This window comes from Helicoverpa armigera, chromosome 15 (genome assembly GCF_030705265.1).
Source record: "Helicoverpa armigera isolate CAAS_96S chromosome 15, ASM3070526v1, whole genome shotgun sequence".
In the NCBI taxonomy this organism is placed as follows: domain Eukaryota; kingdom Metazoa; phylum Arthropoda; class Insecta; order Lepidoptera; family Noctuidae; genus Helicoverpa; species Helicoverpa armigera.
Genome location: NC_087134.1, coordinates 8,288,186 through 8,314,893, shown reverse-complemented (window position 1 = coordinate 8,314,893; position 26,708 = coordinate 8,288,186). Strand labels below are relative to the sequence as shown.

General features: G+C 36.6%; 1 protein-coding gene across 1 annotated transcript; it reads right to left on the bottom strand.

Annotated features, from left to right (window-relative positions):
* Nucleotides 1–380: 380 nt before the first annotated feature.
* LOC110376123 (cartilage oligomeric matrix protein) lies at nucleotides 381–26,064 on the bottom strand. The gene is given in 22 exon segments (XM_064038312.1): nucleotides 381–742; nucleotides 1,204–1,441; nucleotides 3,122–3,305; nucleotides 4,424–4,633; nucleotides 4,974–5,079; nucleotides 5,359–5,534; nucleotides 6,135–6,312; nucleotides 6,777–6,945; nucleotides 8,646–8,852; nucleotides 9,526–9,678; nucleotides 9,759–9,994; nucleotides 10,087–10,242; nucleotides 10,245–10,273; nucleotides 10,347–10,473; nucleotides 10,572–10,688; nucleotides 11,575–11,691; nucleotides 12,831–13,004; nucleotides 13,249–13,531; nucleotides 13,950–14,146; nucleotides 15,042–15,212; nucleotides 25,602–25,685; nucleotides 25,904–26,064. Coding segments are annotated over 21 exon segments (3,390 nt in total). The 5' UTR covers nucleotides 25,684–25,685; nucleotides 25,904–26,064; the 3' UTR covers nucleotides 381–662.
* Between the last annotated feature and the right edge of the window lie 644 nt (nucleotides 26,065–26,708).

Sequence of the window (26,708 nt, the reverse complement as noted above, 5' to 3'; positions counted from 1 at the left end):
AATGTGTTCTATACACGTGCAGGGATACCAAAATATAGTGTTCAAAATATGTAATACCTACCTAAGAGTTTCAGTTGTTAATTTAGTTACGTAAGCGGAACTCCCAAACTTAATTTTCCAACTAGGCTTAACCGCTGGCGACTGCCATAATTTTACATGAAGCGACCACTAACTCAACTACACTACGTAACTACTAAAATATCAGTTTAAACAAATTGCTAGACTTTTAAGCTGGCCCATAACTGTCCAAACTTCGGAAGATAACTTTGTTTTCCAAAATAATTATAGTTAGTCAAAATGTACTTAAATTCTTAGCCGATGAGAAATGGCGAATTGCAACTGGTAGGTAAGGTCGCGTTGGGAATAATTGTTAAACAAAATAATCATAGATGTCAACTTTATTGCATTATTGTTAAATCTTAAAGCTAAAATGACACTTAACAATTCACACTTTATCGTAATACAATCCACTTTGAACACAACAGCTTTACACAATAGAACAACAAGTACAATGATTGTCAGAGCCACAGCTTTGACAAATTACATCCAGGCGGCAGATATTAAAATGTTACTTTTTATTTAGTACAACATCGGTGTTTTCGCTTAGTTTTCCAGGAGTTAAGTAGTAGTGGAAATGTTACAGAATATGTTAATGTTATTATCTAAACATAGACGAAGTCGTGGTCTATTTCATAGCTGTTCCTCGTTGAGAGCTCCGATGCGATGTTCGAAGGAATTTTATCTGGAAGAAGAAATTGTATTGTAGATACTTTTCTGATGGGGTAGGTAATATAAGTTGTAGGACATAAGACGTATTGCATCCTAGGACCATTTTAGACATTTCCAAAAAAAGAATAACTGGGTTAGATGGATGAACCATATAATTTTTTATATTCTCTACCTTCATCACCAGCTCTCGAAACGATAGGAGATAAACATCGTGCTTGAAGGTTTTTAATACGTAAGTTTAGTAAGTACAAAACTCGCAGGATAAAAATCAAAGTTGTGCCTAACTGTTTTTTTTTTTCTCATTTTAAGACTGAGTACAATAAGAAACATGTGGCCTAGGCTATGATCTATTTGATGTGCAAGCAAATTATATGAACAAAACACTACCGCACAAAGCATGTACGGCTAACTTCGGAAAGCAGAGTAATTAGACGAGAACTGCAAAGAAAACAACAATACCACATCAACACTTACCATTACACCTATACACAAGGTTAGACCAAATAATCATCTCTTGCGAGAAGCAGAACACTCCAAGTCTTCCTCCCTTGAGCGTGAAGTCATAGACATTGCCCGAGTCGGCCACCAGACGGTTGTTCTCATACACCTTGAGTCGGATGAGACCGAGCTTAGGACGGTGGAGTAGACGCCAGCGGTAGGCGGTCTTCTCGCGCCAGCCGACGTTGCGAGGGTCTTTCCATAGGAGAGTCACCTGGGATTGTAAAGAGTGAGCGTATGTAAAAATTCAATCTTTAATCGGCAATCAAGTGATGGATACATAATAGAAATACAACAGTAGATGCTAATGATTGTAGTTTTAAAATTTTGCAAGGGGCGTGTAAATCTCACGAGACGCGAAATGGCCGAGATTCAGATCGTCGATTCAGGTCGATCGATTCGTCGATCTGATTACAGATGATTTATAATTTAAGTGTTGTGTATGTAGGTATACACATATGTAGGTATATAATTTTTATTGTAATTTATCCTGTATCTCATAACCAGAATAAAATCGATACCACAAATGGTCAATTAGTATAGTATTATTTCGTAAAGCCAACCAGGGGTCGAAATTCGATTAATATTTTCCAACGTCACCAGTGCCCTTGTGCTAATTATTAATTGTAACAAATGACGCAGTACTCGTGACGTATGTACAGACGAGCACAAATTGTATGCGATGTAAACCCATTGTCTCCCGGCCATGATGCAAGCCACTTAAGGGTGCGTATACACGGTGCATGTAGCTGGAGCAAGTTTACATGCGCAAGTGACAAAAACAAGCGGGGGGGTATCTTGCTTTGGTACATGCGCGAGTCGCTGGACCCGCACTTTTTTAAAATGCATGTTACCTGCGCATGTGCCTCAACATGCGCAAGCTACTTGCACTGTGTAGATGCACCCTAAGTTTGCTTACTTGATATGCGTAAAGCGTATGTTTCATTCCACGATTATTAAGGTTTCAATTCATACATTTGCTGGATTTAAAGTTATAAGCTTGAAAGTTGATATTAATTTTATCTTTGTTTCAAGTTATTTTATGGACTTTAAAGCTTTAAATTTATAGATATTTGACATTAAAACAGTCGTGTATGTAAAATTTGAAGCGACTTTTATGATGAATGTTATCTTTAAAACCGACTTGATACGAGTTAATATGTATTCATTTCGTGAGCCGAATTTAATTAATAGTAAATATATGAAGCTGAAATCTAAGCTAAATACCACGTTGAATTAGACTTATAAAGAATGTACATCGTCAACGCAGACTGGGTAAATTGTTTGTGAAAATCAGAATCCAAATTGACTTTCGTATTCAATTAATATAGAAAACCCAAGAAAATCTTGTATATTTCGTTAGTAACCGAGTTTATTTAACAAATTAAAAACTCAGGTCTTTAAAGATCAACAGTAGTAATAAAATTAGTTTCTATGTCAAACGTAATCACGCTTGCTGAAACTTTATTGTGTGGTTTAGACTTGCCAAGTTTATCGCGAGCCAACTTAATTATACTTTGCACTTAAATTACTTTTCATACAAATCCTTACAGAAATCGGATTTTGAAACAAACTTCACTCATCTGTTAATTTATGACAAGTATTTTACCTCTTTAATTATTAACAAAAAAAACATCAGTTGTTCATCAAAAAACAATTCAACTGCCAGCTATTAGTTGGCAGTTGAATTGTTTCAGGCTATATGGTAGGGTTGATCAATTGGCAGCAATTTAACGACCGGTTATGGTTTTCTTGTGGTTATCGTTACAGTTTCATAGTGCAACCCACCCTAAAAGCTAAAATTCAGAACTGGACTCATTTGTTCCACATATACCATTCATGGAATGAAACCTAAAAAAAAATTATACAATGTAGTTTTTATGTGTCTCCTTACCTGATCAGGAGTAGTATCAGTGTTCCACAGCGCATTCCTCAGCGTCTTGCCCGGGCCGGTCTTAGAGTTGACCAGCTTGAGCTGTATGCCCGGCTCAGCCACTGATCTGAACGGTGTCGTCTGCCAATACGTCTGTGTGTTCTTCTTCCACATCACCACGTAGAAACGCTTGTTGTTCTGGTACCTAGATACGTATTTTATTTTAAAATATTATACTTGTCTCAATCCCTCTTAAGGTTGTCTGGAAGAGATCGCTCTTAGCGATAAGACCGCCCATTATGTCACCTGCTTTAACTAGATTGAAGATCAAAAATGTAAAATTTTTGTACCTAATAAAGTATATATCTATCTATATATTTAACTTTTATACTAATGTAACAGATACCCTATTAGGCGTTAATAAAACCAATTATGTATGTATGTTATGTATATAATCAAATCTGAGAATACTCGAGCTAGAATATACTAACGCATATTATCTCAATGCCTTAAGCCTATCTTTAATAAACTTACGGCGTGATTTCAATTAATTTACTAAGCCTTTTCTTACGTTGATTAAGTAATAGAAATTCTGCGAGCATAGAAGATAATGCGCTCGTGTGGGGAACGCCCGCACAAACTCATTATTGAAACACCTTTGCTTTAATTAAACTACAAAGTCATCGATATAAACAAAACACGGCAAGTGATAAAATTGAATATATTTAACTTAAAGTGAAATAAAAGCAACTTTGCACAAACGTTGAGCGACGTAACTGAACATTTGAACTAAAAAGTTGAACAGTTTATGCAGTTTAAGCACCTATTAGATACCGACCCTCGTCAAGTTTTATTTGACAGTATCCTTTTGCTGTGTCATTCTAATTTCATTCTATTGCAATTTAAGCCAATTTGTAGCAGGGATAAGTTTAGAGAAATCTGATATCATCTTGCGTTGACAAATTGTGATACTAAAAATCTTAGTTTGGCATCAACTATTTACCTGTAATCTTGTTCGTAGGTTTACAAAAAGGATAAACAGTCGTTTCACAGGTGTTTAAGAAAATGATGTGTACGAGTTTTTTTTAACGAGTACAAGTGAAACGACTCATCCTCCGAGCCTTTTTCCCAACTATGTTGGGGTCGGCTTCCAGTCAAACGACTGTTATTTTTTAATGAAATAACAACGTTCATTAGCTGAGTACCAAATAAAGGTTTTAGTGTCACATCCTACTTCTATCTGCTTTGATTAATGGGATTTTGGCAAAATTTCCCAATCTCTCTTCAAAAAAATCTCCTTTAATCAGTTCCATAATCACTTACCCAAATATAAAACCAACATAATCATCGTCGATCTGTGTGTCCACAAAGAGAGTTCCTTCGAAGTCAACTCCGCTAAAACTTTCAAAGCCCACAGCAAGGCCAGGGTCTGAGTTCAAAGTCTGCAGGATCTCGGCTCCTTGGTTCGCTATCTCCCAGTTGGGGTCCTGTTGAGATTCACCCTCAGGGTCTAGCCGGACCGTCATGTAGTTTCTAGAAAGGAATTTTGAGATTAGGGTTAGAGGAAATACCTACGTAATTAAAACCATAAACTGTTTCTTTATTCACAATCTAGGATTAGCATGATCGTTCAAAGTTTTAAATCTAAGCAAAATGCTTGAAATAATTAGTGAACAAACTTTCAAACTTGTTTTGCATGCTCTAATTCGATGCATTAATACTTAGTTTGCGTGAGAACTAAAGTTTAAATGCAGCTGGCAGGATCACTAAATAATTGTTAGTTTCGGAATTTGGACAGCCAATATTTAAAAGATTTTGGACAAAGACCATTTTTATATTTTTATTGAAATTATACAAGCTTATCATAATTTACCTGAAGTCAGTACGGTAGATCTTAGAGTTGTTGGGACAGTTGTCGAGCTCGTTGATAACATTGTCACCGTCGTAGTCATTATCACAAACGTCACCGATGCCGTCATCTGCAGACAAATTGTTGATCTTCAGAGACTCAAGAAACTCAATACAATAAACCCTATATGCTTGCTTACATACCTTATAAAAGGCCGGAGTTAAATCAATAAATAAATGAAATAAAATATTTTCTTCCCATAGGTAACTCACGCTATATATTGAGCTAAGTTTGTAGCAGAAAACATTTTTAATCCCATCCATGTACTTAAGTACACACTAACTCATTTCAACGTTTCTTACAAGCAAAACTTCCAATCCTAAAACTACTTCATCACCACAAAACTCACTATTAGAATCCTTCTGATCCCTATTCTTCATATAGGGACAGTTGTCAGTAACATCAGGTACGCCGTCGCCGTCATCATCATCATCACACGCGTCTCCTATGCCATCCTCGTCGACGTCTAGCTGGTCACTGTTGGGCACTGTTGGACAGTTATCGATGCTATCTTGGATGCCGTCCCTGGAAGAGATTACCAGATAAGTAAGTTCCTGAATGTTGTGACGTATAAGGAAGTTCAGGAGTTGGCGCTAGATAGGCGTAAATGGAAGGAGCTGCAAAATGAATGGTTACTTTGCCTCTTTTCACATCTTGTTTTCTTTTTATATCTTGTTTTATATAAAATACACTTTTGAAGGTAAAAATACATTGAGTCTGCATTATTTATTCAACGAGATGAGCCGCTTTTAAAGCTAGTTTTCCGCAAATAACAAACCTAGCTTTAAAGTAGGTACATGCTAATATAACGACAACAAGTATTGAATTCTCAGCTAAATCAGCCCATAAGAAGTAACCATATTCTTACTAGAAGGGCCAGTACCGTCATTTTCTTATAGTATATTAGTTACTGTTACAGCCTTTTTATCGTCCCACTGCTGGGCTGCGGTCTCCTCTCACACGGAGAAGGATTGAGCATTAATCACCACGATTGCTCAATGCGGGTTGGTGATTTCAGACTTTATAGTCCAGGTTACCTCAAGATGTTTTCCTTCTTTTTTATCAGCCATAGGTGTCCAAGATATACTTGTATATGTATCTAAATATACTAATTTTAATACTGACTGGTCCCTATCGACGTCGCTGTCGCAAGCGTCGCCGACGCCGTCGCGGTCTGCGTCCTCCTGCGCGGGGTTGCGGATACGTGGACAGTTGTCGCAAGCATCGCCGACGCCGTCATTATCCATATCTTCCTGTGCCGGGTTGAAGCTGCGGGGACAGTTGTCCATCTCGTTTGGTATATCTGGGGGAGGAGAATTTTTGTTTGCATGTAGTGGAACGAGGTGTTACGGAATGTTAATCTTGTCTCTTTTGCTTCATTTGAATTTGGAATTCAAAACAACTTAATTCTTTAATATATTGATTTCTGACAATTACGTGAATATAATCAAATAACTTATTGATTTCTGACACTTACGTGAATATAAGACAATTAAAACAACTACTATTACGGATTTTATTGCTGTTATATTAATATTATTTAATACCGACGTTTCGGATCCTTTACAGCATCCATGGTCACGGGCAGAAATCTTAGATAACATAACTAATGCAATTTCAAGTATGTAGTAACAAGAAAAATCGCAGGTTAATTCTTTTATTTAATGTTTTTAATATATGATGATGATATATGATCCTCTTTTGCATTACTTATACCAATCAAATCAGTCAAAAGTACTACATCAAAAATAAAATCAATATTCTCACTATCATTATCCATATCAGGATCGCAGACGTCTCCAATGCCGTCTTTGTCGGTGTCCTCTTGTCCAGGGTTGTACCTCCTGGGACAGTTGTCACAAGCATCACCGCGCTTGTCGCTGCGGTCTTCATCACGGTCCAGTTGGTCAGGGTTCGGAGTTAACGGGCAGTTGTCCTAGAGATAGGGAGATGGTTTAATGTTTTTTAGTTAAAGGTCAAAAATAAAGCGTTAAGTAGTTCAATTTAATGTATCGCTTTGTGAAAAGTAAATGCCTTATACAATTTTGCGTGTTAGAAAGGACAATGGGCAGATTGGTATACCCCACCAATAGCAATGTCATATATATCATTGGATAGGCCTTTTTATGTAGAACAATATTTACTATGACAGCTTCGCTGAAATGTTTGTCCATTCTGAGATATAGATCAAAAACTGTGCAAAAGTTAGAACTAAGTAATCTATTGATAACTCAAGTTTTTAAAGGAAAATCTAAGAACTACTAAGTGTAAGTCTTGTATGAAAGAAAATCAGATTACAGTATTGATTAGCATCAGTTTTAAGATTGTTTGTTATCTATATCTCAGAACGGACAAACAATAGAACAAAGCTGTCATAGTAAATGTTGTTCCAGTTAAAAAGACCTATCCAATGATATGTATGACTTTCCTATTGGTGCGGTTTCTCACTACGCCCAACATCCAGTTGGTACAATAAAAGGTTGAAATGCTACATAATAGTAACAATTATGGATCCTAACGGGCACAGTAGTACTTACAAGACTTAAAGTTATTAGTTCTTAGATTTTCCTTTAAAAACTTGAGGTATCAATAGATTACTTAGTTCTAACTTTTGCACAGTTTTTGATCTATATCTCAGAACGGACAAACATTTCAGCAAAGCTGTCATAGTAAATATTGTTCTTCATAAAAAAGCCTATCCAATGATATATATGACATTCCTATTGGTGGGGTATACCAGGTCCCATATATTTGTGCCCATTGTCCTTTAAAACAAGTAGGTACATACTAGCACTATTTATAATTAGGTATGTAAACTTAAAAAACGTCTAAGGACTTCGGGCTGCAAGCGCATATTGTATGGACGCAGGTGCGTGTCAGCTTTCAAACACATATTCGAGCTCTTATAGAAAGCCACAAGTTACATATAAATCCAACAATAGCATCTGAAATCTTATATCCTACCGTATTTTGTTTCTTATATATTTTACTTCCCTACTACGAAGAGAAAATATTAATTATTCTTTCTGCTTCTCATTATGAATAATACGGGGGTTGATTAAAGCTTTTAGGATACTTGAATAGCCGAGCTTTCATAAAGCGACTCTGATTTAGTACAGTAATATCGCAGTCGAGGATTTTATTTGACGACGTGAAGGTCTTTGAGACAAGGACCCAATTAACGAGACACCGAATAGCCGTATTTACATGAAAACTATATAAAACAAATAATTCGTATGACAATGGCGCCGAGACGTCTGGCTCGGCAATAATAAATTCGTAAATATTTTTTCAGTATATTTTACTGGAATTGAAAAGCCGCATTTAAGCACATACTAAAAAATATTTACGATCTTAATTCTCGAAGTGGCCTTATTTTTTTGTCTTCTCAAACACAGACGCTCATCACAATGTTCCTAAGATTGATGATGATGATGTCCTCCTAGCCGATTATCGGCTACGGTGGCTGTTCTCATATAAGGAGAGTAGCTAACTGCGCAGGACATATTGCACAACACACTATTCCTTTACTCTCATAGCCCGATGGGATGGCAATCCGACACGACCGGAGAGAGATCAGGCACAGGACCGACATTTACCAAGATAAGAAGATTCCTAAGATAAGAAGTGACTCACCGGTAAATTAGCAACGCCATCACCATCAGCGTCAGGGTCGCAAGAGTCTCCAATAGTGTCATTGTCAGCGTCTTCTTGTCCTGAGTTAGATACGTCAGGACAGTTGTCAGCCTTACAGTTGGGTTCGTAGCAAGGTAACTGGTGGTCTGGGTAACCGTCTAAATCCTTGTCGGGACCGCAAACAGTGCCGTTGCCTGCCCAGCCAGTCTGAAAATAGTAAATTCAGTTCAGTTTAAGAAACTACAGCACACCAGGAGCATCCAACCCTTAGAAAAGGTTGTTGGCAGTATACCACATGCATCCGCTGTGGATGAAAATTAACATTTATCAAATTCAGGTTTATAAGAGTGTACTTAAGAGAGTGTATAGGGCATTATATGTAAAAATAAGTATATTGAAGTACATTCCGGAATTCATAAGTAAGTGCTTGTGGCAGAGTTCATAAGGGTGTGCATAGGGTGCATAGGGTGGTACATACAAAGAAAGTACATAACTCAGTAGGTGTAGGACATAACGGAGGGAAGGGGGCTTTTAGAGGGAGTAATTATAGAGCATATATGGGAATTGAAGTCTTTATTTTCGCCTTTTGAAGCACCGCCGCGTCGTGTTCACGTAGTAGCCGCCGCCGCCCGGCACGCATGTGTGCTCGCCCTGTACACAATACGTACCGCACACACACACTTGTTCCCGTACTCGCAGACGGCGTTGTAGCGGCGACAGCGCGCGGGGTCGCAGCGCTGCAGCAGCTCGCCGGGCCCTGTATACAATACGTACCGCACACACACACTTGTTCCCGTACTCGCAGACGGCGTTGTAGCGGCGACAGCGCGCGGGGTCGCAGCGCTGCAGCAGCTCGCCGGGCCCTGTATACAATACGTACCGCACACACACACTTGTTCCCGTACTCGCAGACGGCGTTGTAGCGGCGACAGCGCGCGGGGTCGCAGCGCTGCAGCAGCTCGCCGGGCCCGTCGCACCGCCGCGTCGTGTTCACGTAGTAGCCACCTCCACATGGTACACATGTGTACGAACCCTAATAAATTAAACATGATGTTAAATGAAGCCACATACCGCTACATCTTCACAATTAATCATCGAGCCAAAAAAACTTACGGGAGTATTAACACAAAGCCTTCCTCTAGGACAATTGGCTCTTCCATCAGCGCATTCGTCGACATCAACGCACTGTTCCCTTCGCCGTTCAGGTCCGGATCCTCTCCAGCCAGAGCTACCTTCGTACCCGGGAGGACATGGCCCGCAAGTGAACCCGCCTTCCTCGTTCCGACAGGACACCACCTCGTCGCAAGGACGGATGAGGTCGCATTCGTCGATGTCGACACACGTGAATCCTGAATGGAAAGTATTGTATAGTTAAAGAGCATTCAAACAAGTTTCCGAAAGCTGCTTTTGACTAATATCCATCTAATATTGTTCTACTTACCATTCCAATCATATCCTTTAGGACAGGGCTCACAGTCGTAATAAGGACTGGTAGCCTTGGGAGCACAACGTCTGTGGCCACACGGCTTATGAGTGTCACAGACATGCTGACATTGCTGTCCATTGCCGCTGTAACCCGACGGACATGTCCCGCAGCGGGGCCTGACGATGTCTCCCGGCATTCTACCCTATAGTTCAAAATACTCATTATGTAAATTGACCAGGTCTTTGTTCTTATATTCGCATTAATTTCCGAAAGACATCAAACCTTGGAAGCAAGTATTCTGTCGGCAGGATATTCTGAGGCATTTCTCTCCGTTTCCATGGTAACCTTCGGGACAAGCTCCGCACCGGTAGGACCCGTCTGGTTGGTCTTCACATTGAACACCTGACAATACGTACATAACCCATGATAGTTCCAAAACATGACTTTTCTTTTGAATCTTTTGAACTTTTTCATCTATTATTCGCTGTGAAAATACTTACGTCCACCAAAGCAGGGATTGGAACTGCAGGCCGAACGACAGGTCTGACCGTCACTGGTCTGTCTTCCTGGACACCTCTCACACCGATAACCCTTGTCCGTATCTATGCATCTTTCCCCTGTAAAGTTCAAATTAAAGTAATAAAACGTGCTACCAAGTATATGTATGATCCAAAACTGTGATATCCCATAATTATAAAGATTGAAGTAAGAAATGCTCATTTACTATCATTGAGAAATAATTTCATGAAGATCAGTTCCCAAATTATTTAGTTTCAAGAAACAATACTTAGCAATTTGCGTAATCTTCTAAAATACAAACTCAAACTTCAGTTATGAGAAAAGAAAACATCATCATTGCCTTTTCGGATTGGAAATTGTGCCTCGTCGTAAATGGCCCTTTGTATGCCATGAGGTTTTGTGTTACAATAGTCGTTAATGGTTTTGCTTGGCTTTGAAGCTGAACTGCAAACTGCTATTACGTAGGCTTGCCAAAACACAAAATCGGGATCTGGAGCTACCAAAACTCCGTTTATTTATACCTAGTTTCAAATTCAATGTCCCTTTTGCGAATACTGCAAGACCCCTTAATATTTTTTTTTCATTTGATTAAAAATTGTACTATTAGGTACTAGTGCAATGATACAGAAAACTACATATCTAATCTATCTATTTCCGAGCAACTACCTTACATTAGTTACCACTAAATAACTTAACAGCACAAATACTACTTCTACACCATACTTGTTCTTAGTCGCCAGTTTCGTCATCATCTCCCGAGCCTTGTCTCAACTATGTCCGCGTCCAGTCTAACCGGATGCAGCTGAGTACCAGTGTTTTACAAGGAGACGACTGAATATCTGACCTCCTCAACCCAGTTACCCGGGCAACGCAATACCCCTTGGTTAGACTGGTGTCAGACTTACTGGCTTCTGACAACCCGTAACGACTGCCAAGGATGTTCAATGGCAGCCAGTTTCGTATTGTTCCATATTTGTGACCTACCTTGTGAGCATGGTCTTCTGTTACAGGCGATGGGTCTGCATCTCCTGCCGTCTCCCTCCATGCCGTGCGGACAAGAGCCGCAGTCGAAACCGGACGCCGTGTTACGGCACTCCACGCCTGTGTTAGTTGGTTTGTGCGATTTTATCAGGGACAAACATGTTATTCACAAAAATAGAATTAATTCTAAAGAAAAAAGTGTTTTGGAAGAATTTTGATTGATCAATTTATAGCCTCGGTATGATTTGTTCGAATCATCCAATGTTTGCGTCTTCTGTTTCAGACTGTGCAAAGAAACAAATAATACAAACTACTTTTGAAAATGTTATAAGTTACTTTTGTGAACGTATAGTTTCTACAATAGACGTCTCGAGAATTCTGATTTGATGTCTGCTATTAAATTTGGTTTTAATTACATTATTCGTTTACTAAGAAGCCTATTTTGATTTTAATTAATCTTCATTAAAATACTGAGAGAATTATTATTACCTCTTCCCAGCTAAAGAATGAGGGCCCTAAAATTAAATACCGTTCATTTCAAGAAACTCGTAGTTCAAAAGACTATTTATAGCCAGATTAACCTCATAAATAGCTCAGACAAATAAGAAAATTGAATCAGTGAAAATGTCGTTCACCCAACAAGGAGCATCGTTACACTTTCGCCTACAGAGTCACAATCATGCCGACATATAATTGACAAATCTAGTTATTCATTCACAAATCTGAATAAGGTTAATCAAGCAACTTGATATTAGGTGGGCGAGACTCGCGACTCTGTAGACAGATGTATTTATATGGACTGACACGTTATGGACTAGACAATGTGAAATAAAACGCGAATTTCAAAGAACACTTTAATAAAACCCACACTGAATATAAAAGTTGCTTGGTACACCTTAAGTTATACGATGTGATTTAGCATGATGATGATTCTAAACTTATGAATGAGATATAATAGATTGTAAAGCAATGTTAGTAAATATGTACTACAATTATACGTTAATGTAAAAAATACTTGAATGGAGTGTACTACTACATTGTACTTAGTGATTCTATACTAATGTACATTTCAACTGACTACTTTTATTGTACTTACTGATGAGGCCAAATTATCACAAACAAGTTACACACCAAAATCTAAAACATGAATCAATAAATGCAATTTCTAAATCACACAATCTTCTAAACTACTAAATAAATGACGGAAATATTGGCAAGAATGGTTTGAAATGTTATTATGTGTACGAATGTTTAGTAACCAGGGTAGCAGGAAGATGAGGAGCATCTCTCGACGGGTGGTGGCGAGGGCACTCTGTTGCAGCACTGACGCAGCTGGCTGCGAAGGCTGTCGATGGTACCCTTCTGGTCCGCGACCTCGCGACGAAGTGACTCGATCGTTGTACGAAGTAGGGTGAGTTGACGGATCACTTCGTCTGGAAAAGTTTATTCTTGTGGTAGGTATTAAGTGAGGTACCTAATAAAAGTGGCGGAAAGATGAACTTTTAAACTTTTGGAAAACCTGCCAAATCTATACAGCAGATGCGCACATAGATATAACCACACCAGGATTTATGGGGCTTTCTACAACTGAGAGCACTTTTAGAAAGAGACCAATAGTTCTAGAAATTACCAAAACATGTAGAGCTCTTTTTATAACCTTCTAAATAATATCCTTACCATCGCAAGATTCAATAGCATTCGAAGGAATATCTCCTCTGTTCGGCGGCGGCTGTGGCAGCACATTAGGATCGATGTAGTTTCCTCTATACTCATCCCCTTGCATTTGTTCGTCTTGCCTCTCGTCTTTCGCCATGAAGTCTCGAACCTCTTCGAAGTCTATCTCTCCAAGTGTAGTGAGAGCTGGAGGCTTCATCGTATTTTCATGATAATTGCAATTCTGTGAATCTAAAACAGCCTTTTCGCTGGTGTATATTTCTATTGGCACATTTTCTTCGTGGAACTGTAAACAAATATCATTAGTTTTAGAAATATTGACACTATTTATTTCATATTTTCACCACAAAGATATTTTTGATTGCTTTGGTCCGTATTATTTGTGCCAAATCAAGTTTAGTTAATTAAGTTCTAGAAACTTTCAAGCACCCTCCACGGCATCGTTAGATTGGAGCTCCTCGAGAGCGCTTGAAAATAAAACGCTGGCCACTCAAGTATTTGGCTGGATTATTTACTCAAGACTTTAATTTAGTAATTAAATGTTCTGAATGTTTTTGATTATGTTTCTGAGCGAAGACTGAAATAAGTTGAGAATAGTCTTCGGTATGACAAAATTACTACCAAAATAGTTACAGAAACATACGTAACAAATAGCCTGTACATATAATATAGGTCTGTACTCATAACATACTGTATCTACTCACCAGTTTCATTTTCTTACTGGACAGTGTTGCCAGCAAGTCATGTTTGGCTGACATGACATGCCAGTGTCGAGGCTTGCAGCCCACAATGAGTTTCACCCGGCTAGGAGTCATCAGTAGAGCCAGGGTCCCTCGGGGATGTTCGCTCAGACTCCACGATACGGACTTCATGTGACCACCGTGGAGACTCTCCAGGGTTACTGGGAAATAATGCATTTGCCTTTACTTTGTTGACAGCTACGAATTTTTTGTTGTGCTTATGTTTCCAAGTTACCAAGACTTCTAACTATGAATGGGATTGTTTGTTTTATAATTTGAGACCTAAATAATGACAGCAAAAGGGCATTCTATTCGAATACAATTTGTTTTAGCAAGTAACTGGGTTTGCCCAATGAACCATTACTACATTTAGTACTACTTTTATTCGCCTCGCCTCATATGTTGTGGAATGTTTTAGCACAAACTGTGGCCGTTTACACATTATGTGGCCGCTCCAGCTAAAGCGTTAGGCTTTATTACAACATAAATTGTACACTTTTTCTCTCTTGGAAAAGACAAGTTTTTTAAGATAAAATTACGAACTTTTTTCTTGCTATAACTTTTATACTTACTGTCTGTCTCATGAAACCAACCATGTAGGTAAGTAGTGTAGGTAAGTATTATTTATTATGTTGTACGTAATAATTCCCGAAATTGCTTTCGTATTAATTTTGTGAAGCTACTTCGTACGATTCTGAGAAATGGCTTCCTCTATATTCGTTAATATGATCGGTATAAACAACCATGTTCTCTAGGTTTAAGGGTGCGTCTAAACGATGCATGTAGCTGGAGCAAGTTAACATGCGCGAGTGACAAGTGACAAGAGCACGCGGGTGGGTATTTTGCTTTGGTACGAACGTTTTTAAAATGCATGTGTAACTTACGCATGTGCCTCAACATGCGCAAGCTGCTTGCACCATGTAGATGCACCGTAAGTAGGTACTTGCATTTGTTAGCCTGATAATGTATACTCTTTTTAAGGGACTTCAACTCAAAAAAAAAATGTATTCGCACCCTCTAAATACACAGCTTAACATATCACACTATCTTTCTCACCCTTGTTACTCTTCCCATTATAGAAGAGCGAGAAGTTGACATCTTCAGCTCCCTTCGCGTGCAGCAGTTCCTCTCGCGTGTTGATGGTGCTTCGAGGACCTGGCATCAAGATGACGAGCTGTCCACCGTTGCGGGCTTTTTCCGCTGCTGCCATCACGCTGGTTGTTGCTTCTGCAAAAAAATAACGGTATTTAGAATAAATCTTTAGTCTAGTTTATTGATATGTAAAAGAACCTTGTCATCACAGCTCAAAGACGTCCACTTGTGGGCCTAAGCCTCCCCCAATCTGGGGGATTTGGCCATAGTCTGTGCTAGGCATACGTTTTGGTGAGCCATCAAGTTAACTAAGTACCTAATTCTTATTGTTTTGTATTACTTGATATGTTAGGTATGAGTATTTAATTTACAATGATTTCAGAACTTTTTCTTACTGTTTTTATTTTTAGAGAAAGATACTTCTTTTTACATAGGCTATGTTTAGAAATAAAACCGAATGAAAACGGAGACAGTTGGTATTAACATAAATAATTAACGAATCCAGTCAGGCCTGTCAAACTTAATTTGTATCTAAGTACTAAAAATAACATAAAGATAACGACACGTGTTTACATTTTACTCAAAGGTCGAAACTTCTAAAGTCATTGACCTCCAAAGATCTGAAAGCTAAGTGAAATTAATTTTCGTGTTTATTGATAACATCTTGAGAATTGAGGAAATCGTTTAAGAAAGTCAACCCAACTTAGCACCTAATGGACCTTCCCGACCTATTGTATTAAATTGGATGATTTATTGGCGAATAAATTCACTATTCACAATATTGATTAAGTTAATAAGACACGTTATCATGTAGTTTGATATTTTTGTTTTACATTGTAACTAGAAGCAAACTGTTTCTTGTGAAGTCCCAAAGAAACTATTCTGGGACCCTATAAATCTCTGTCAAAAGCTTCTTGCTATCTAAACACATCATAACAAATGATACACATTCATGACATTATTTGGGCTTATAAAAATAGACTGTCAGTTAGGCAAAAGATGAAGATAGTAAAGAAAGTACCTATATTTATTCATCTGATAAAACAACACAAAGTCCCTTTCTTTTCAGTAAGATACTAAAGAACTGTTCGAGTTTCAAGATTTTAAAAGAAAGCCTAGCAAAAGTCATTCAACAAAATTCTAGTAGATAATAATTTACATTAATTCTAAATCTTGCTCTTTGAATAAAATAGCTCTTTTGATAATGTAATTCACTAAAGTTTTATGTGATAGCAAGATAACAAATCTCAGTAAAACCTAGGGAATAAAAGGCTGAATAATATACTTTTTTTCAACAAAAGAATTCTACTAAAATATCCAAGATCTAAGTAGAAATTCGTTGAAATAGTCACAGAGGTCGTCAGTTCAATGATAAGAGTACCTACCTATTGTAAATCGCGGTTGTGAACGATAACAGCCCGTCAACCCATTGAACTGGAAGATAGCCAGATATTGTTGCTAAATCGAATATTGTGTACAAGACAATATCTTAATTAAGCAATGAGACCCGACATGTTACTAGTTAGGTAATGAACCTTAGCATATAAACATAACCGAAGTAGGTATAACCCTATCTAGAAATTCGATTACAGCGAATCCAGTCGTGAAATAAAACAAGAAATAAAATAATATCGCTTCTGTTGAACATGATTGCTAAAATTCATGTTCTATTCTGGGTTTGACCTACAACAACAGTGCATTACCTAATGCCCAATTGCTAAGCTGGAAACGGAAACACGAGCCATCTGTCACAGCGCATGAATTACCGCGAAATTAATAATACAAACGTACTAGGCTATGACCACATTGCACTAATTATAACTTCAAAACAATACAATATTACCTAATGAAGAGGAATCAGTATTTTGAATCTTAAACCCACAGCTAAATATACAGTTATCTAAGGTTTTTTTGTCGTGGTTCCTGTTAAGCACAATAAAGATAATACTATTCGTGTCAACGCAGAATCTTCCAAACATTAAACACGTGTACTTGAAAAGCAACAAAACAATTGCAGTTCCAATAAAACAGTTGTCGGTTGCTCCCAAGAAAGTTATTCTGGACTGTATGACACAACCGTTGACTCACACGAGATGGATGTTTTTACTTGTTTCTTACTTATTTACTTAACTAGCGTTTAAAGGCACATCTTAGGAGAGCTTGATTTTATGTTTGTGTAAAAATCCAATGAAAAAATAAATGGTAAATTGACCATCTGATCCACTATGAGTACTAAGAACCTAGTGCTGCCAGATGTACCGCAATACAGAATGGGAATACCATTCAATTTAAGGTCATACGATACTTGGCATATTGGACAAATGCAGGATCTACTAGTGAAAAAGAGTACCTAACTATGTAATTATACGTAAGATTCAAGTTCATATATGAATAGAGGCGTATCGATGATAATCACATCTGCTTGAGCACCCCGAAAATATGTTTTTATGACTCTACCAGTCTTTGGCATGGTAAAACAATAGAAAGCTATTCCATATGGGAGCTCTTGGAATTTAATTGACCAGACATGACATCTGGCCAGTTTATCAGCCTCTTAAGGATCATAAAAATTCCCGTTACCACATAACAGGCTGTTGGCTCATCTTAAAGGCTGGCAGTTAGTAATTGTGGCGACATAGTGATGTCACAGACAAGCCGATGGCGTAACGGTCCGAGATATATAAAAAGTTAACTCGCATCTCCTTGTATGGCCTTCCTGGAGAGCGCGCCGCGCGATCCTGACCCCGTTGCCAATCTATGGAGTTGTTTTTCATTATGTATGGAGTGCTTTATACTGCAGATAGCTGGTTTTTCTATGAACAACACATCCGTTGTCTATTATGTTCTTCTAATGCCTTGTGGCGTTAAATTGATAAAATTCTTTTGAGTTTACCTGTAACTGATTGTGCACTGTTGTTTATCTGTTTTGATTGTTTTTATAGATATAATTATAAATACTAATGCATACAATTGTTGGTAAACCAATTAAAAAATGAAATAAATCAAGAGTCATTGAGAAAGCCATACTTTTTTGTCTGTGCAATCCGTCTAATTCCTACGTAACTCATCAATTGGGTGTTATTATTCAAATCATTCTCAAGTAGGTACATAATTATGTTAATTAATTTTCTCTTACAGGAAAACACTCTCTGCTCATACATAGGAACAAAGATATTGGCTCGTAAACCAAGGCTCATGGGCAGTGAAGGCAGTACAAATTAGGCTATCAACGCATGTGGGCAGCGTTAGGGTCCGCCTCGCCTAATACAGTAACGAGGCTTGGCGGATTCATAATCAGCTGTTCATAGCAACCGGTTCTTACATTCGGCAGTAGAACATCTAAAATACGACGAACAAAAGTACTGCAATTCATTTCAATGAAACCCATAAGGCTGCAGCTGTTCACTTCTAAATCAAGCCTGACAAAGTGAGGTGGATTAAAGGTGTTGAAAATCTTTGGTTCGTTATTGAGGACTAAGCTTGAAGCTTACAATTGAACCGTCTCTAGATAAAAATTTAAACTTCTTTCAAGATTTTAGCTTACTCTTTGATTTAGATTCCTCGTATTTTGATTTTATGAAATAAGTTATTGAAACAAAAAAAAAAATAGATCGAAATTATCAGATTACCAAGAAATAAGCGGAAATAAGGATTCAATAAAACGATACGCAAGATTAAAATTCTTATTAACGTTATTCTCTTTAATATCTTCGGAGGCCTTCCACGGCATTTTGAAGTTCGAAAAAGAAATTATAATACCAGATTGTATCGGCTGCTTCAAAGTAAAAGATGTATTTTTAATACAAAGATTATGTAGATTTATCTCGAGAGTATAAAAGTGAAGAGAATACATAAATAAAGTGATTTCGACTGAGTATTTTTTGTAAAAGTAAATCAGAATGCTTGTTGACTTTTTACGAGTGACATTGAAAAATGAACCGAGTTTTCAAGCTTTACTAGACAAACAAAAGAAACCAATGTAAACTAAATAATTATTAGAGATGAGAGTATTTTCGAGAAGAGCTATTCTAAATTCAAGTATTTCGTAATTAAAATACATAATAAGGTTCATCATCCATGACATTTGCATTACCTATTGTCATTTGAGACTTTAGTTAGCTATAATCTACACAAAAATGTGTATGGAACTAATAATTAGTTTTTCGAACAATACCAACGTAAACAAACATGACAATATTACAGCGCCTACACAGATGAATTCATATTCCAATTTCATAATAGTTCATTGTGTTCAATAATGAAGTGCTAAAGTAACTAATTGAATTATGAACTATGATGTCACTCATTGAAGCATAGTTTGAATTATATTTGGTAATTATTATGTGTTTTTTTAGACGAAAGGTTTCTACTTAACCTAGGTTGTTACTTACTAACTTAGGATAAGTACGTCTTTGTGTAGGTACCCTAATCTCACCACTAATATTAACAACTTAACATAGTAAACAGATAATCAAACTACTAGATAAACATACGAAGATCAGCCGAGTTCTAATACAGTATTATAACCATATCCAAGTGATTGACAATCGCCATTCAAGACTTCTTTACGAGGTAAAGAGAGAATAAAATCAAATACATCATCATCATTCAATGAATTCTTAGACTACATAATTAAACTTGTAAGACCCAATTGCCGACAGGAGGCGTAGGCGCAGGCGTCGATGAGATCATTCTTGCAACCTGTTGGCTGCATTTTATTGCTAACTACATTCTCAATTTGGTGACAGAGAGGAATCATGTCAATATTTTGGAAGTTAAATTTATAAGTAAATATTTATAACATTTAAGTAAAAATCTACAGTTACGGGAAAAAAGGTTTTCCGTGAAGGATTTTCTTAGTAAATCGGTGACTTAGTACTTTATGCCACAGTTAGGATGACCGGACTTGTGACAGGTTGGTTAGATCATCTTATTATTAATCACCCATATACATATAAACTCATTGCCTACAGGAGACTCGTATTTGTAATCGTAATAGTGACAAAGTCATGCATTTTCTCAAAGTCATAGTGTAGACTTTCCTGCACTGCGGAGTTTCTCCAAATTTATTTTTACTGAATTCAGTAGAAAGAAGGTATATATCCAATATTAGGGTACTATTAAGAGTGTATCCTTTGTAATGTGATGTAAGAACATAATGTCTTTCAAAGTATAAACAGACAACAAACCCCTCACCCTGAAACACTTTTTACGCAAAAAAGGATCAAATTATACAACATGTATGCTTACAAATTCCCCGGGCGAAAATACCCAGTTTTTTGGAGCAGAAATCATAGATATTCAACTTTTATCAAACCAAAAAAGTCGTATCTCAAATGTACGAACAAGAATAAAGTTTAGACATAGTTTTATAAATATATTCACAAAAGTAGGGTCAACTTTGCATGTCCACTCTTCCTAACGTGTATTGGAAAAAGTTTAGCTAGAACTAAAACTAGAACGATGTGAACATCTCGGTTGAAATCAACCAACAGAAAAACTAACAAATTCCTGAAAATGTACCTAAAGTTTTACTTACACTAATTTAATTTTATTTGGTTTTCATTTCAATGAGCAGTGAACTCTAATAAGAATTCTTAGAAAGAACAATAACTTTATTGTTTTGTGTTATAAAGAAAAAACTTCGTATTCAGGGAAAGGTGTTCATATTGTTTAACGAGCCCAGGTTTCGTGAAGTCTGTAATTGAATTCTATTCCATGGACCCTTGAAAGTACCTTTTAACAGATAAATTCTTTGAAATACATCATCAGAACGAAATAATAATGTTATTTGCATCAGTGTAAATTAATTACGGCGCTCGAGAGCAAGCAATTATTTATTTTATCAGGAACGATGACATCAAAATTATTTTTTAATTAAGTCTGCAAGCTTGTTTATTGTTATTACCAATTTGGTAAAGCATCTGTGAATCTAATCCGATATAAGTTCACATGCTACGTCACTGAACATTTCGTAAGGTCTATCATGTGGCTTTATAAATAAATATGGAGCCTAATAAATTATTCATAATGGATCCAGCAGATGTGTTGCTGGCCGCCTGAAATGGTTGTTGCTTGTTGCCTGAATGATTTGAATTTGGAACGTATTCAAATAACGAATTCGGTTCGATGGTTTTAGGCATATTTTTTACCCGGAGTGTAAGTAGGTTCTTATCACTTTATGCACCTTAAAAAGTTATTGTAAGTATGTAGGTATATAGGAGATAATGTTCATGTAAGATAAATTACGTTTAACTAATTTAACGTCAAAATAATGATCGATCAGTTGTTTCGTCAACGTGTTAAATGTTATCTACCTACACATTTTCATGTGAATTATAACGCAATATACCTACATAATTTGAATCCATTATATGGGTATAAAATATTCTTGAAACACGAAAATTTCAGAATCATATCTTTTCGTGAACACTTTGGAGAAAATACGTTCATAAAATCCCTTATACAAACCCTAGTATATTATACGAGACGAGCTTATTAATATGTAAACCGACATGAAAAGCACTTTTTAGAGAAGAAAAGATTGTGAAGAACGGCGTTTTATTTTATATACTTATGCTTAAAAATAAAGAATAATCTGCTTTATTTTTGATGAAAATTCTTTATTTAGTAAATACTGTAATATAGATACTTAAAGCTCGACATTTGCCAGTTACATTGTAGTAAATTAATATAAATAGAGACTGGAAACTTCAATGAAGGAAATAAGTAATTTTAAGTACCGTATCAGGTTTGCAATATAGCTTTGAAGACGGAAGCTTTACATTAAGTAGCTAAGGCAATAAGAAGCCTTGGAAATTCGTTATATCCGTCAGTCCATCTGTCACATTAAATTCGCCCCTATCCCAACCTAGCTTACCTTTTTTGTCATTTGAATTCTTGCGAGTAAATAGGTACCTAATGAGTAAGTTAAGTTGAAGAACTTTGACAACTTAAGTAAGCCTTCGCATAAATGAGAGCCTTTCTAAACTTTCCTCCGAACATTGAAGTGATCAATCAAGTAAATGTTATTGTTGACAACAAGAACCTCATTTTATGACACAAGGTACGCAAGTACGCCAAAGACACGCTTAATTTTAAAAACAACAACTTTACCTGCCTATTAACGAGGAAAAAGCCTTCCTACCTAACTATGAAGAAAATTTAAAATAAAAATTGGTACCTTGTCATGCCAAGTCAATAAATGCAAGTATCTAAGCTAAACAATTTATGTATTTTCTTACAAACACTACGAGCAGTGGATCTAGACAGTCATTTGTTATATTCGGACAACCCGACGACACTGCAACACTCAGTGTAAAAATAGAAACAGTTTTCAAGTGGTAACAAGCCATTTCCACTGGATGTATAACAAGCAGTTTCCATTAGTGAGAAGATTATTCGCCCAATTCAGGTGTTGATAGGTGTATAAATGGATGCACTTGAGACATACATCCAGCGAGTATTATAAATCGTGGCAAAGATGAAACTTTGCAGGTATGTACGGATGTTTGATCCTCTTTCGCGCAAAAAGTAGTGGATGGATTTGGTTGGAACTAATAATATGGCTTATGTATACCTAGGGACATGGGTAAAACTGCGGGTGGGAGGTTATTCTGTATAAATCTGGAAGGTGGGCTATAGATAAACTCATTGAAACAGTGAGATGTGTCTGAACTCTTCGAACTTTCAAAGTGGTAATGTCCATTGAGTTATTTGGAAACAAAAGTTCTACTCTTGTCTAGGCAAGTATCTACTTTTGTCTAGTCTAGTTTCGTAAATCGATGCTATGCCCTAGGTAAAAGAAATCCCTTTCACATAGACGAAGTAATAATAAAGTTACCACTTTCCAGAAACAAGGCAGGTTTTGCTATCGTTAAGTAAGTAGTTATACGCTAAAAGGTTTTTATCTTTATTATGTAGGTTTAACAGATTCAGTCATGTTCTACCGGCGTAGTTACTTACAAAGTTTTATTTATTTCTTGTATTGGAAAGTCATCAAATTAACGAGTATTGGCGAAACAGGACATCTACTTGAAAAGAGTAGGTATGTTATTCATCATTTTAATAAACTTACTGACCTAGAATATAAGACTAATACCTTGAGTGAGTTTTTCCTCAACAGCAAACAAATTCCAACAATTTTGACTCACATACGGATTACGACATCGGTATGAATACATAAATATTATGCATCCATAGTACATACAAAATCGTAAACATTGTGCACTCAAGTATTGTGTCAAACCAGTATTATGCTCCTTATATGGCTGGCCATATGTCCCTTGACCTGATCTGGTGATGCTTCAGCTATATTCGGCTATTGTACTCATACAATAAACTTCATTAAACATTTTTGTGCAGATGGTATTATTATGCACAAGAATAACTTAGGTCACTATATATTTAAATCAAACAATTATGAATTTCCTATAATAGCTATACAAGACAATGACAGTTCTGCGTCTCCCTAAAGCAAGGAACAAAATTCCTTTATTTACGCACAGAGTCTACACATCTGTATTTCTCATACACCACACAGTGTGCCATGTTAATATCATTTAATCCAGAGGTCACTTGACAAGGCAGCCCGAACTAAGCGTGACAAATAGATTACGAGATGGTCTGTTTACCTCGGCGAGTAAATTCGGTGGCTTTGTCTATCATAATAACGGACATTCGCTCCAGCTTTACGGACTTGGGGCTCTCTTTTAGTACCTAATCATACCGATATTAAGAGAAGCCTGCTTGCTACACCGACTATGTGCAAAAAGGTTTTATTACTATGGGGATACTAGCGTGGCTTCACTAGTTTCCAGTATAATACAGAGATATTTTTGAGATAAATTGAGACAAAATAAAGGACTGAGACGCTACCTAGTAGCTTACTATAAGATTCTACGCAATCAATCAGTGTCTTGGGTAAACCATAATGTTTATTGAGTATTGAGACAGCTAAATTTTAGACTGTAATTTTCGTTGATCACAAATCCGTAAGTCATCGGTCGTGGGCTATTATCTATTTGTTTATAATTCTGTTATATTATAAGATAATGTGTTTATAAGTTTGAAAGGAGCGGCAGACCTAAGCTGAGAACTAAGCTTGATCAGATCATGAAAGACGAAATAAAGCTTCAAATGTACAATTAATAAACCTTAATTAAGACCAGTCGTTGAACTACCTTATAGGTACAGAGGTAGGTACATCCGAAGAAAATTCCTGCACTTCCGCTCTTAGCTAATTATGTTGCGTACGAGTGCATTCGTTCTATTTCTCTTCGAACGCTAATGACCCCGAGAATAGGATCGCAGCTGTCCTAATGGAAATTTATGTTTACTTTGACTGATGTATTTCTGTGGTAGGGGGAGAGATTTTAATTTCGCTCGTGAGTTTATGCATATTTAGCGAATGTTTTGTGGCTGAAGTTATTCAGAGACGCGTAGGTATTTTGCTTCTTGTGTCTTAAAAAGACAATTTTGATTCGTTAAAGTTTCCACTTTTTGGGATAAGTGTGATCAAAAAATATTAACGCTACATCAAGCTAGACATCAAAACCCTAGACTTTTTGTCATAAACCAAAAGACAACGTTACAACAAGCAACAAGCGTTATCCTATGTAGATAGGTATAATTGTATCGTTTTAATAAAACAGATTACGCGTTTAAGTATCAAAGCAACTTGAATAATAAAGATAATTGCATGCAATCCAATAAAAAGTAGCTAGGCCACCGCCCACAAGATACAAGATTGGAAGAATAGTAGGTACCAAGCAGCTACACTCTGTAGTAACTAGTCGCACTGAGATTCCTTCAAATAACTCCTACGTACGCGAAGTGATAAGATGCGGACCCGTATTGTTTATTTTTAGTATGTTGTATATCTTAATGGCCTTTACACTTTCGAGATTGAGTAAAATTCGTACAAATTCCACTCAAATCAACACCTACATACCTATTGCAATTGGGTTGAGACTACAAGGAAAACGATAAATAGGTACTTAACAATTTTTTATGAAAAACTGAATTTTTTGTTCAGATAATTAAAAAACTTTCCCCTAAGACTAGCCACTGACCAAAATAAAACTTTCATATTGAGGTACCCAAAAGAGTTCGTGTTTGTAAAATAATAAAGTTCGTCAATAGTTTCATCTATTTTTCTAGTTTATCAATTGTTTATGTTATTGATATTTAGAACACGAAAGAGATAAATAAAAAATGTATGTCGACCTCTGACATCGGATAGAAACAAGATCACGCTGTTTTTCCTCGGTTTTCCAACCAATGTAACGTATCTCTATGTATTACCTACGTATAAAATAAAAGGTAAACAGGATCTACGCACAGGCATGTAGAGAATTATTTATGAAAATGTTTTCTCCGTATTCCGATAGTTATTGAAATAATAAGTGGAGTAGGTAATTTAGACATGTTAAAAGTAAAATCGCTCTTATGATAAGTTACTTAATGGCGCTGCTCAAGTTTGGGTGTTGTTAAAGATCACTGAAATAATTTGATGTGACATACCTTCGTCCAATGTGAGTGATGTTGTGACCACCACCAAAGCCAGAAGCGCCAGGAGTCGCGCGCACATGGCTGTGCAAGCCATGTCTGCTGAAACACCATACTTTTTAATTATAATTCAATTTTTGCACTCTCTCAAACCATTCTTGGTAAGCAAAAGAAAATGGAAGAATGAATTTTCAAAATCAGAATAAGATTTTTTTTTTGTTGCAAATAAAAAACTTTTTTGTTTATTCTTAACATTTTCAATTTTATCTTTTAGTATTTATTAGAATTTTGAAAATACAAAATAATGATTTTATTACCGCGAATTTTTATCTGAACAGTTTTCCCGCGTAAACTTTTCTAAGGCGCGCAAGCTCGGGTGGACGAGTGCGCGTGCGCGAGCCGCTTTCGCGCTTTTGAACTGGCGCGAACACTACTACGAGTATTTTACAGCTTGATGACTTGTTTGAATGACTTATGATGTTAACCAACGGTAAGTATTACTTTAATGTAGGTAAGAGTTCTATTATGCCTTAGGGATAAGCAGAGACTTAGATTTATTATAGTTAACAGTACACGAAAAAACAAGAAGTTGCGAATCTTATAATTCGCCTATTAAGAACCCAGCAAAAAAGTAGATATTACACCGCGAGGGCCAAAGATACAAATCTGACCTGCTAAATAAATAATATCGGAATGCTTTACGTCCAGTTTCAGCTTTACTTGACTGTCTTGTCTGGAATAAGTACATCATTATTGGAAACCTCATAATACCTATACTTACCTAGATAAAATATAACAATCGTAAACGGTATCTGTAATAAATACCCTAAACATAACATTCCTTTTTTGCAGGCAGTAAATAAATGCATCTCATTGAATAGACGAAGACAATTTATTTGGAACGCCTAGCCTACCTAAGAAATTAAATAAAAATAAAGATAGTTTTTAGCCTATTATTTTTAGTGAAGCATGTTTTTGAATAAAGTAAAACGCCTTTTTTGTTAACTGTAGTCAAAACTTGAATATTTTTTCCCGCCAAATAAATTGTCTATGGATAGAGGTAACTTCAGTGATTCCTGTCGAATCATTGTATTTTAATCTGTGGTAAAATTCAATTTTATT